Source organism: Canis lupus, chromosome 21 (assembly GCF_003254725.2).
Source record: "Canis lupus dingo isolate Sandy chromosome 21, ASM325472v2, whole genome shotgun sequence".
In the NCBI taxonomy this organism is placed as follows: domain Eukaryota; kingdom Metazoa; phylum Chordata; class Mammalia; order Carnivora; family Canidae; genus Canis; species Canis lupus.
In genome coordinates this window covers 24,702,374-24,715,623 of record NC_064263.1, presented here as the reverse complement: position 1 = coordinate 24,715,623, position 13,250 = coordinate 24,702,374, and the positions used below count along the sequence as shown (strand labels likewise).

The window sequence follows — 13,250 nt, the reverse complement described above, 5'->3', positions numbered from 1 at the left end:
TAACCCAACAGTTCTTAAAGTGTGGTTCACAGAGTGCCAGGATTCCCAGAACCCTTCTGAGAGTCAAGCCATTTTTTTTTTTTTAAGATTTTATTTATTTATTCATGAGAGACACAAAGAGAAGCAGAGACTAGGCAGAGGGAGAAGCAGACTCCATGCAGGGAGCCCCATGTGGGACTGAATCCCAGGACCCTAGGATCATGCCCTGGGCCAAAGGCAGGCACTAAACTGCTGAGCCGCCCGGGCATCCCAAGTCAAACCACTTTCATAATACTACTATATTAATTGGCTTTTTTTCACTCTCATTTTCTCATAAGTGTACAGTGGAGTTTCCCAGAATCTACATGATAAATGTTATTACAATAGACTGAATACAAGAGGATCCAAGAGAATCTGGCTATCTTTTTGTAATTCAAAGACATCAAAGAGATTTGCAAATATGTAAAACAATGCCAATCTCTCACTAAATTTTTGTTTAAAAAATAGCTCTTTCATATAATGCATTTAATACTATTATTTTTAAATGAATTAAATATTTTAAAATTTTGTTAACTTTCAACACTATTAATATTGATACAAACCATATGAACAGAGTTCTTTAGGGGTCTTAATTTGTAAAAGCATAACAGGTAACGAGATCTTGAGGAGAAAAAATTTAGGATTACAGATGTAGCCAATCTAAACTGTTCAGTACTTCTGATCCCTAAAGGTTAAGATACATTTTCCCTACCCAGCATGTTATAAATCAAAAGAACCAATGTAAAAAGGGTAACATAAAGTGAAAAAATAAGTAGTACTAGACCAGGTATTTGCTTCTACCTGAGATTACATTTCCTAATTTGTAACCCTATTTTGTAACATTTGTTTGTAGTAATATCTTCTACTATAAACCATGAATGGCATTCTTAAAAATGCCTCTGCATTTCAAGACAGTAACCGGAAGGAGCAACAAAAATATTTCTCAAGGAAACTTCAGATTTAAATTGTATACTTCAACATCCTTTTATTAAGCCAGGTATGATACTGAAATATAAAAAAAAGTCTAAAAGTCTGTAGAAGATTACCAACACTGATGTCATTAACTCAGTCTGAAACTCCAAAAACTGAAAAAAACTCATTTTCATTACAGAGACAGAACTTTAATTTTTGACAAACTAAATAGAAGTCTACTTAACTCCAAACCAGTTCCTTGAATACGTCTTTAATATCATTTGACATACTCTTGGGTGCTATACTAATAGAAAATAATTTAACAATAGCTTTAACTAATTTTACTCAACTCAAAAAAAAAAAAAGTGCAAAATCTTGTCTTATTTTTTTAAGCAAAATGGAAAGAGCTATAAATTATCGGGTTCCCTGCTCCCCTGCCTCCCAAACATCTAGAGTATCCCTAAAAACTATCAAATAATTTACGCATAAGATGTTATTATTAAACTATTAACAGCTTAAGGCCAAAAACATGGATTCTACCGTAGCAAAGACTACAAATACAGGCTATCAGCTTGGTTTCTGGTAGATTCAGCCAGCTGGCACTATGTTAGGCACTGGGGACACAATGAACAAAAAAATAAGTTTTAATCTTCATGAGACTTGCATTCTACTGTGTGAAAGACAAACACACACACAGGTAAGAATTATAAACATGGTAAATGCTTTGCCACAAATTAGTTTTTAAAAGCTAAATTGTGGAGTTCTAAAACCTAAAAATAAATAATTCATGAAGAGTTACACATCAAGATGACATGGGTTCTACTGACCTTTACTAATGCATAAGAAAACTACAGACACTGCTCATGAAAACAAAGATCAATCTTTCATTGTTGAAGCTATCAAATGGCATTACTTAGCAATATAGTAGCCTTAAAAGATAATTGACCTCATAATTCCAGAGTTAAAAAGCACGTAAACACAATCCTTAAAAAAACATCTAAGAGGAGCCCAAAGAGACATGACAACTAACTGTAATATGGTATCTAGAACAACAAAAAAAGATAAAAACTAAGGAAATCTGAATAAACTATGACTTTAGTTAATAATAACATACCAATATCAGCTCACTTAGTATAACAAATGTACCATACTAAGGTAAAATGGTTAAGAATACTGAGGAATACTGGGGAAACTGGGTGGGGCTATATGGGAACCCTCTGCACAATCTTCTCAATTTTTCTGTAAACCTAAAACTATTCTAAAAAATAAAGTCCACTGGGATGCCTGGGTGGCTCAGCAGTTAAATGTCTGCCTTCGGCTCAGGGCGTGATCCTGGAGTCCCAGGATTGAGCTTCCCTGCATGGTCTGCTTCTCCCTCTGCCTGTCTCTCTCTCTCATGAATAAATAAATAAATCTTTGAAAAACAAAACAAGGGCAGCCCCCTTGTCGCAGCGGTTTAGCGCCACCTGCAGCCTGGGGTGTGATCCTGGAGACCAGGGATCGAGTCTCTGCCTCTCTCTCCCTCTCTGTCTCTTTGAATAAATAAAAATCTTAAAAAAAAAAAAAAAAAAAAAGAAAGAAAAAAAAGAAAAACAAAACAACGTCCATCAAAAAAATCTAAGATAGGGCATCCCTGGGAGGCTCAGCGGTTTGGCGCCTGCCTTTGGCCCAGGGCGCGATCCTGGAGTTCCGGGATCGAGTCCCGCGACCAGCTCCCAGCATGGAGCCTGCTTCTCCCTCCTCTTGTGTCTCTGCCTCTCTCTCTCTCTATGTCTATCATAAATAAATAAATCTTTAAAAAAAATCTAAGATGACTTCAAGAACTATATGGGGGTTGTTGTCAAAACTCAAAGTAAGAAATGAGAAGCCACAGAACTCTGCAATACGAATTAGAATATAAATACTCAAGGAATTAACAAGAAACTTGCAGATACTGAAGTTATGATTGCTACTCATACTAATACCTTCCTAGGACAGAGATTAAGGATTTTTCATGCAAACTGAATAGCTCTGCATCACAACATAAGGCTAGCAATAACATCCCTAGGAAAAATAAGTAAATAAATAATTAACATCCCTAGAGTGTACAATAAGCACATTAGATCCTATTTATCAATAATGACCAATACACTGTATCTTAAGCATGGCATTGTCCTAAAACTGCCATAAAATTCCTAAACTAGGATCACTCTCAAAGATCTTACCAAGTTACTTCAAGAAACAAGCTTATACTTGCTCAGGAAAATTCACAAAGCAAAGAGGAGACTATATTTTTCCTCGGTAACCAGGGAGGGGGGTAAAGATTATATGTGAAAAGAGAAAAACGATTTCTCCAATTGGAAGCAATTTCTCAACTAATGTTAACCTACCTTAATGCCATATATATATATATGTATATATATGTGTGTGTATATATATATATTAGTATAAACAGTTCAAGGTGGTAGTAAAAGCTCTGAATTTATAACTGTTATCTGCTTTCCAATCAAAAGAAATTGTCCTCTCTACAGCCTAACCTAAGTAAGGTACCTAGCAGTTAACTCAATGTCTGATGACTTGGGAGGAACTAATCTCTCAATGTCTGAATTTTAAAGATGGTCATGAAAAATGTGAAAAAAAAACAAAAGAGGACAATAATTTCTACATTGTTGAGCGCCAAGTTTTATAATTCAGCATAAAATCAGAATCACCACGAGAAATAATTTGAGAGAAAGCCATCACAAAACTAGGAGCTTGTATTTAATACAAAGTAAGCAACAGCAGAAGCCTAGCTAGGTAAGATCATTCCACTTATCACATACTATGGAATATTAAGCATAAAAGGGTCGTTTAGCCGAAACGGTATTACATACTGAAGTCTAATTTAGATAACTAGATGATGAATCTATTCTACTCTACTCCATTACTCCCTGGCCCCAAAGGAAATCCTAGAAAACAAAGATGTTGGTTATTCTCAGGCCTTCTCTCACAGGAATCCTAAATATACAATTGGAAAACACTCAGAAGAAATTGAATAATTACTATTTCTCTGGTAATTCTTGTTTGCACCATCATAAAGAATCATACACTGCTTCATATTGAAAGGAGAAAAGGAGGAGGTGAGATGTGAGAAATTCCAAGTAAAATGATCATGACATAGCATCTGGCAGAGATCGCGAAAGCGCCAACAGTGCCAAAAGAATTGTCAGGGAATCAAAGTCATGAGAAGAAAATGAGGTTTTCTAACAAGCCACAGCCTAACCCAAGAAGCAAAAATTGCCCCTGCCGCCGCCACCCCTCTTACCCTCCAACCACTCCATCTTCAAGTCGCCTCCAATTCAGACATATATTCTCCATAACCCAAACTAATTCCCCACCTAAGTAAAAACAATCCAAGAATTTCTACGACACCCCCCGCCACTTCCCACCTCCCATAAGATCCGCACTTCCCAGGGCCAAGCCTCTAAGGAAAACAACGCCCTAATCCCCCCACCCTCCTCGTCCAAGGTTGAGGAGTGACGGTTCCCGGGAGTGGGGCCTCCCGGGGTGGGCCTTCACAGAGCTGACGATCTGGGATAAAAGCAAAGAATAAGGGTGGGGCTCCAAGAAGGGGGCTACGGTTGGTGAGACGACGGAGGCCGGAGGAAGAAAGGGATGGACAGCAGGCTGGGCTGGGCGGGGTGAGACTGGGGCGGGGGTGTGGGGGGGCAGGTCGACGGGAGAGGCCCGGGCTGCGGGGGGGGGAAGGAGATGTCGGAGCCGCGGACAGAGGATCAAAATCTGACCGACGGACCAAGACGAAGAGGAGCTGGTAGCTAAAGGGGGTCGGAAAACCCCGGGCAGGGCTGGGGGTAATGAGCACGAAACGCGAACGCGAGGCTGGTAGACAGCCTTCGCGGACAGAAGGGCCGCACTGGGGGCGGTGCGGGGAAGCCGCGGCCAGCTGCCAGGAGGGGGGGAGCCGCGCACTCACCGCTCTGCTCCCCCAGGAACACAAGCTTGAATTTCCTCAGCGGATTCCCGAAGTCTCCGCCCGCGGACATGATGGAGCCGGAGGAGCTGCCGCCGCCTCAGCCCAGAGACCTCTCGGACCGACGCTGCTCCCACCGGCTGACGAAAAAGGCGAGACGAAGGACCGACACCGAGCTCTCTCGGACCCTCTAGGGCCCGGCGGCGGAGCAAGGCTGCAGGACAGGGCTCCTCCCCACAGACAGGCAGAGGTCGCCGCCGCCTCCCCGCAGAGTCGCCTGGCACCGAGCGAGGCCCGCGGCTGGGGAAGGAAGGATGGCGGTATCGGAAGCAGCCAGGGGTGTGCTCGAGGTTCCCAAGGCTAGCGCCCTTCCCTTCTCAGCACCTGGCACCGAGACTGGGGTGGGAGAAGGGGAGGGTGGCAGAACTGGAGCCGCAGACGCGTCTGGGACCTCTCACGCGCAGCGCCTCAGCTCCCACAGCTGCCGCCGCCGCAGCCCAACCTGCTGAGTGCGCGAGCCTCTAGCGCGGCGCGCGGCGAGCCCGGGCGCGAGCGTGCCGCCCCGCCGGCCGCCGGCGTGCGTGCGTGCGTGCGCGTGCGTGCCACAAGCCAGCGCCTTCCTGGTTTAGCCTGCTCTCCCGGCTCCTACCGCGCGGCGGAGGCCAGGGCAGGTTAGGTTGCCACGCGAATCGGGAGAAGCAAGGAGGAGGCGGGGCGGAACCCTGGGGAAGTGACGGGGGTGGAATAAGGAGCACTTACGTCACTTATGTGAGAACCAATCGGAAGAAGTCAAGGGCGGGCAGGGCTGGCAGTGAGGTGGCGGCGCGAGAGCGCGCGCGGCCCTTGCTCGGTGGACAGCGTCGCACAGCGACTGCCATGAGAAGTGTGGCGTGTCGCAGCCTAAGGGGAGGGGATGGGAAGGGCGGAGGCGGAGCTGGCACGTAGGTTGAATTGACCTCGGCCCTGTGAGGGTGTGGTCCGAGAGCCCTAAGGTGTGTACTCTGTTCCTCTTCTCCAGAGCCCTCAGCCCTGCCTCGCTCTCCTTAAATCCGCCCTTCACTCGTGCGCTCAGCCACCTTCTCCATCTTTTTTCTTATTATAATTCCTCACACGATATCTTACTAGGTACATTCTCCACTGTTGCTCTTAGGAGTTTCATAACTACCAGAAGCAGATCCTCTACATTTTTGCAGATGAGGAAATTGAAGCTCAGGGGAAGGAAATGACTTACAAAATCCACAAAGCCATCAAGTGGAACCTAGGTTTTGCCTTTTTCCGCCAGTGAACCTCTGCAACCCTTCTTTTTGATAAGCCCATCCACTTCCCTGACTTGACCTGGCTTGGTCTGTTATCAGCCTTTGTTACTCTGATGTAGACAATTCTAGGTGACGCCCGCCTTCCACTGTGCTAGAAAAGGATTTAGACATCGAGGAAACCAAACCCTTCGTTTCACAGATGGTGAAACTGAGGTCCAAGTAGGAAAACAGCTATGCAAAAAGGTCGCAGAACAAAGTAAAGGTAAAGCCAGACTTTGAGCTCTATTGTGGGGGAGGGGATATTTTAAAGATCACTTTTTCCTCCTAAAGCCGGGCTTCTGAATCTGTTGTGGGTGGACCTCCCCTAAATTAGACCTCTGAAGCATGAGCGTTTTTCTCTGGAGAGGATCCATGGCTTTCATCAGATTTTCAAACCAGTTTAAAACCCCAAAAATGGGGATCCCTGGGTGGCGCAGCGGTTTGGCGCCTGCCTTTGGCCCAGGGCGCGATCCTGGAGACCCAGGATCGAGTCCCACATCGGGCTCCCGGTGCATGGAGCCTGCTTCTCCCTCTGCCTATGTCTCTGCCTCTCTCTCTCTCTCTCTCTCTGTGACTATCATAAATAAATAAAAATTAAAAAATTTAAAAAAAAAAAAAATAAAACCCCAAAAATGAAGGTGAATGTCAAAACCAAGAGGAACCTAAGGAGACATGACAACTAAGTGTAATGTAGATATAACATGGCAAACAACTCAGTGTAGCTTTTTAAGCTGAATGGGATCCTGGAAGGGAAAACGGACTTCAGGCAAAAACTAAACAACAACAACAACAACAAAAACCCTGAATGAATATGGACTTTGTTAATTATATCAATATTGGTTCCTTAATTGTAACAAATGTATTATGCTAATGTTAATAATAGAGGTAACTGGGGAAGGAGGGGTTATATGGGGATTTTCTGTAGTCTGCTCAATTTTAACGTAAATTCAAAACTTTTAAAAAATAAAGTGTACTAATAAAGGATAAATAAAAGTTTAAGAATCACCAAATTAGAGAATTCATCATCCACACCTCACCATACTTTAGGACAGCATCCAAAAAGTAATCTCTGTCCTTGAGGAGGACACTTCAAGAAACTAGTATCAAAGAAAGTAGAGGGGGGCAGCCCGGGTGGCTCAGCGGTTTAGCGCCGCCTTCAGCCCGGGGTGTGATCCTGGAGACCCAGGATCGAGTCCCACGTCGGGCTCCCTGCATGGAGCCTGCTTCTCCCTCTGCCTGTGTCTCTCATGAATAAATAAATTAAATCTTAAAAAGAACAAAAACAAAAAAAAGAGGGTGACAACCTGGCTGGCTCAGTCTGTAGAGTATGCAACTCTTGATCGCGGGGTTGTATGTTAAAGCCTCATGTTGAGAGTAGAAAGAATTAAAAAAAAAAAAGATTTTATATATTTATTTGAGAGACAGATGAGGAGAGAGAGCACATGGGGGAGAGGGAGAAACAGGTTCCTCACTGAGCAAGGAGCCCCTTGCAGGGCTGGATCCCAGGACCCTGGGATCAGGGAACTGAGCTGAATGCAGACACTTAATGGACTAAGACACCCAGGCACCCTGAGATTACTCTAAAAGACAAAATAAAACAAAAAAAAACTATCAAAAATACTTCTCAGAGGAGCCCCTGGGTGGCTCAATTAGTTAGATGTTGGACTCTTGATTTCAGCTCAGGTCATGATATCAGGGTTGTGGGATCAATGGGCATCAGACTCAGGAGTGGACATGGGGTCTACCTGCGATCCTTTCTCTGTCACTTTCTGCCCCTCCCCCTTGCTCTCTGTCTGTCTCTCTAAAGAAAAAAAAAAAAACTTCCCAAATTAATGATAAATCCTTACATTTGTGCATAGTGTCGTACCATTCCCACAACACATTTATATACGTTTGCTCATTATTTGGGAATTATTATTTACTTAGCTATAGAAATGGTAGGATCAAACAAGTGCCTTCTCAAACCCAGGGATGAATTACTGAACTAGAATTAAGGAGAGGAATAAATTAAGGAGAGCATTCTCATGAAGGCTTAAAATACCATCTATTCTGGCCTATCAAGACAACAGCTATATTCCCAAACTTCCTTCTCTACCAAAATTTACTCACTGTTGGTTCCTCTCAGCCGAGTTGTGAAAGGATTTTGGAATATGTATCTAAAATGAAAGAACAAAAAGAAAAAAATTAACCAAAAAAATGAAATGGTAAAAACTTGAGTCATGACATGGGCATTTGTGTTTCTTTCTTTTTTTTTTTTTTTAAGATTATTTATTTAGGGACACCTGGGTGGCTCAGTAGTTCAGCATCTGTCTTTGGCTCAGGATGTGATACCCAGAGTCCTGGGATGGAGTCCTGCATCGGGCTCCCTGCATGATGCCTGCTTCTCCCTCTGCCTGTATCTTTGCCTCTCTCTCTGTCTCTCATGAATAAATAAATAAAATCTTTTTAAAAATCTTTTAAAAAATTATTTGAGGGGATCCCTGGGTGGCGCAGCGGTTTGGCGCCTGCCTTTGGCCCAGGGCGCGATCCTGGACACCCGGGATCGAATCCCACGTCGGGCTCCCGGTGCATGGAGCCTGCTTCTCTCTCTGCCTATGTCTCTGCCTCTCTCTCTCTCTCTCTCTCTCTGTGTGACTATCATAAATAAATAAAAATTTAAAAAAAGCATTATTAAAAAAAATTATTTGAGAGCGAGAGCGAGAGCAAGAGTGCAAGCATGAGCTAGGGGGAGAGGGAGAGGGAAAGAGAAGAGCAGACTCCCTGCCGAGCAGGGAGCCATGAGGGAGAGGGGGAGGCTAGATTCCAGGACCCTGAGATCATGGCCTGAGCCACCGAGGCTCCCCTAATATTTGATTTTAAAAGTAGCTTGACAGGTCTGGATGGGCCCTCCCAACTAGTAACCCAAAACTCTGCCACACACAAAGAGCAGCCCATACCAAGAGAGCATTTAAAAAGAAAATCTCTTGTAAACATAAGTGAGTGGCTATTTTTTCTTTCTGTTGTATACCAGGTTTTCATTATATTTCCTGAAATAGCTTTTAAAGTAACATCTGAGGATTGGAGCTATAATTACTTTGTACTTCCTCCAGAGCTTTATGAATCAATTCCTCCCTCTTGCTTTGGTCTCTGTAGTCACCTAGACAGGTGATGCTTTGTCTATCATTTTGAAGACAAGTATGGCATAATCCACCTCTTACCTCAGATATTTTAATGTTTTAAGCTAGCATTTTTCATTGACACAGATACAGCTTCACTCTCCTCTTAAGATGCACTCATATTTACCCAGTACTATGTATAAGTCATATGTTTTGCCTTCAGAGATGTTATGGTCTAAAAATTGTATATTAAGGACTATGGGATTCATCAATTGGAGAAATTACTTTAGGGGAAGGAAAAGTTAAAGAAATCTTTTTCAAGAGTGCTTTCACTAACATTTTCACCTCGATGATTTCCTGTACACTATTCTCTTTACCTTGAACACTTTCCTCTCCTTTTCTCTCTCCAATTCCTACTCATCCTGTAGGTATCATCTTTAAGAAGTCTTCAGGTAGACTTCTTTGTCTGCTTTTATCCCCACCAACATCATAAATACCCCTGCCCGTCCTCTGCTTATTCTTCCTCATTGCTTAATTGTTGTTAATTGTCAGTATTCCCCCACCTGACTGTAAGCTCTCCATGAGGTCAAAATTCATGTTTTGTATCCTCAACATTTGCAGAGTGCTTGACATAGTAACCATGCAACAGGCATTTGCTAAACAAATGAAATAAATAGGAGGCATTATTTTTAGCTTTCATCAAAGGATGAATGAGATGTGGGCATGTGAAGGTAGAAGGTCAAGAGCACTTTGGAAAAAGATAACATCATTTAAAATCACATTATGTTAATTGATACTACATTTCTTAACACCATTTATGAAAATGATGCTCAGAACATATTTGTGACTAAAAATTGAGAGAGGACAGCATTGGCAACACCAAATCAAAAGTATATAGAACAGTTTTCTTTGACCAATTTAAAAGGGATTGCTAATTTAAAGCCCATGAGTGTTTCCGGGAAGTTACCACACAGAAATTGTAATATAGTTATAGCTTGTCTTTCTACCCAGAGAGACACAAAGCTTCTTTAGGGAGGACTAAGATATTATCTTATTTCTTGTGTCAGACACGATTGGCTGCCTCTCTCACAATACACACACTAAACACACACACATCTCCACAAAATATATTGGAAATGACAGATAATTTTTCAACTTCCCTTCAGCTAAACTAAAGACATGTAACTTGATCTGAACCAGAAGGAAATGTGCCAGAGACTTCTGAGATAGATTTTCTTCCCTGATGAAAAGACGTAGATCAGGGAAAACTGTCATTCTTCTGCCATTATATAAGGACATGATATTTAGAGCTAAGGCATTCTAGGTACATTGACATATAATCCTTTAGAAAAAAACAACCCATTGATGAAGACTAAGCTAAAAGGCATCATTGAGCTACCGTACCAATCCTGGAACTGGCCTTCCTCTGGATTTCTTTTTAGCAAAATAATAAGTCTTTGTATTTATAATGTCTTCATATGTCTTTGTCATTGTTACTTGCAGCTGAAAGCATCTGACATTCTCATCTTTAGATCTCTTAAAAATATCTCACACAATTCCTTGAATGTTAGTTACTTAATACTGGTGTGTGTATATATATAATACAGTAATAGTTATCAAACTGGAACTGCCTTTTTCAGTTTACTACTCCCTAAAAAGGATTTGTTACTCTTAGAGAGGCAGGAAATCAATAGAAGGAGAAAACTGCCCAGGTAAAAGGGCTGGAATCCTATCGCTCATATTTTAAACAAATAATAGTTCTGGCAGGAATTCAAGTTGCATCAAATCTGAAGCCCTTCTAACCCACTCTGCAGGTTATTATAATCATCACTGCTAAAAATAATAGTGGGTCAATATCTAAAGCATAAAAAAGACAAATGCTCAACAATTCAAGGTGACCAATTAAATAAGTACAATTAACACAAGGTATGTTTAAGCAATTCTCATTTATAAAAGACAATAAGAAAAAAAAAAAAAAGAGGCGTAATGTCAAAACCAGTTTCCCAAATACCCTGACCTACAAAGATATGCCATGGGAGAAGTATAAAAATTATTCAATCAAAGTGGAGGAGAAGGTGGTAAAACCTCAATGGAATCATCCTCTTGTGATTATAGCCGATTCATAAGCTAAGTCAGAAGATATTTTTGCTACCGATTAATCTACAGAATCTATTTTTGATAATTCCATTTTGTTCTGTTCATGTGAATCATGGTCCTTGTTATGAATAATGTGATTTCTCAGAGCCTTAGAAGTGGGGTGTTACTTCCAGGCTTTGAAATTGCATGGGGGAAGAGGTTGCTTCTTTTTATGCCAATCCTGAATGTGTAATACCTGACACATTGCTGGAGCTCTCCTCTTCCCAGCAGTGTATCCCCCACAAGGAATAAAGTCTCCTCCAAGATGTACAAGAGAATGAATCACTCCACTTGCCCCTAAGAGATAATCACTCTCAGAGTAGAAGAGAACAACTGCTTCTCCTGCTGTTTATGTAAAGAACAGAGCATCTTAGGACAGAAAAGTGGGACCAATCCTGTTTGCACTGAAATGCCAACAGACTGTACAGCCAAATTGCAACTTGCCTAAGATGCCAAGAGAAACCATCTTTTTGTGAAAGTCTCTTCAGCTTTTTGAATAGTACAAAGTAACTAGGACATTATTTGACATAAAAATCAAAAGACATCAAAGTCATTACAATAGTGTGTAGCTGAAACTATCCAGTGAGATAATAAGCCACAATATCATTTGGGAAAATAAAACAAACTTCCAGTTGCAGGATGATAGATTAAAGATGTTTCTGCTTCCTTCCTTTTCTGAAATTTTCCAAAACAAAAATCAAAAATCAAAACGCAAACTCTGGCTTTGACATCTCTAATCCAGAGCCATCATATCTTTAAGCTGGGTGACAAAGATAGAGCACTGCTAACTGACTAAACAAAGCACAGAAAGCGTTCACTGAAGGGGAAAGCAACAAAAAGCAAGCCCAGAAAGGCTCAGGAATATGAAGTGCCAGGTACTACAGAAGGTAGAGGTAAGGAAAGGGGCCAAAAACAAGGGAACTGTATCAAAGACTATATAAATAGTAGTTATAAACCTAACCATCTGTATGGAAGAATTAAACACAAGAGGCTCTAGGCTCAGATAAACAGGCATAGTGGAGTACTAGGGTGAGGTGCTGCCAGAAGATAGAGGCATTGATAACTAGTGGTATCTCCCCAAGCACCTTTCATAACACTAGCAGTGTTTTATATGCCCCACCCCAAAAGACTGAAAGATAACCTGAAACATCCCAGAGAAAGGACCTGTAAACTTTGAATATAGAGGTTACTTCAATAAAAAAGCCAGTTCACCATCAAATCATCCTATAATGAACCAATCTCAGAGTTGTGAGTTCAAGCCCCATGTTAGAAATAGAGATTACTTCAATAAAAATAAAACTTGAAAAGAAAAGAGGGGCACCTAGGTGAATTTTGAACGGGAAGGACTTGAAGAGACATTTCTTCAAAGATATATGGATGGGGGTGACTGGGTGGCTCAGTCAGTTAAGCAACTGATTCTTGCTTTCAGCTCAGGTCATGATCTCATGGGTCATGGTCTCATGAATGGTGAGATAGAGCCCTGTGTCAAGCCCTACATTGGGCTCTGCACTCATTGGGGAGTCTGCTTGAAGATTCTCTCCCTCTCCCTCCTGTCACTTGCATATGATCGCTCTCTCTCTCTCTCTCAAATAAATAAATAAATCTTTTTTAAAAATTAAGATTATAGAACCCCAATATGAAACTACTGAGTCAAAATCTCTGAAGGTGTGACTTAGGAAACTACTTTTTAAATGGTCTAACAAGTGGAATTTTATGTACCCTCCTTTGAGAATCAGTCTGTTACTCCACACTTTATATCCTAGTTTGTCAGTTAGATTATAAACTATTCAAGGTAGGAGTGTGCCTTATACATATAATGTAATTCCTGGGTCTTATCTGTATTCG

The 13,250-nt window shown here is 41.7% G+C and overlaps 2 protein-coding genes across 10 annotated transcripts in view; one reads left to right on the top strand and one right to left on the bottom strand.

The window, feature by feature from the left end:
- RAB6A (RAB6A, member RAS oncogene family) overlaps positions 1-13,250 on the bottom strand; it is a 105,108-nt gene that overhangs the window by 79,391 nt on the left and 12,467 nt on the right. For 2 of the 6 annotated variants that reach the window (XM_025459062.3, XM_025459065.3), the window contains one exon: positions 8,284-8,330. Coding sequence is in view for 2 of the 6 variants with exons in the window: in XM_025459060.3 (XP_025314845.1) it covers positions 4,883-4,952 (70 nt within the window). In the remaining 4 variants the exon portion in view is untranslated. Of the gene's footprint in view, positions 1-4,882; positions 5,456-6,110; positions 6,204-8,283; positions 8,331-13,250 lie in introns of those variants that run through there. The other 4 variants (XM_025459066.3, XM_025459063.3, XM_025459060.3 and 1 more) reach the window with 4 other exon arrangements.
- Positions 6,213-13,250, top strand: part of MRPL48 (mitochondrial ribosomal protein L48) — a 100,482-nt gene continuing 93,444 nt past the window's right edge. For all 4 annotated transcript variants that reach the window (XM_049098901.1, XM_049098898.1, XM_049098897.1 and 1 more), the window contains exon 1: positions 6,213-6,397. The gene's annotated coding sequence lies outside the window, so the exon portion shown is untranslated. The remainder of the gene's footprint in view (positions 6,398-13,250) is intronic.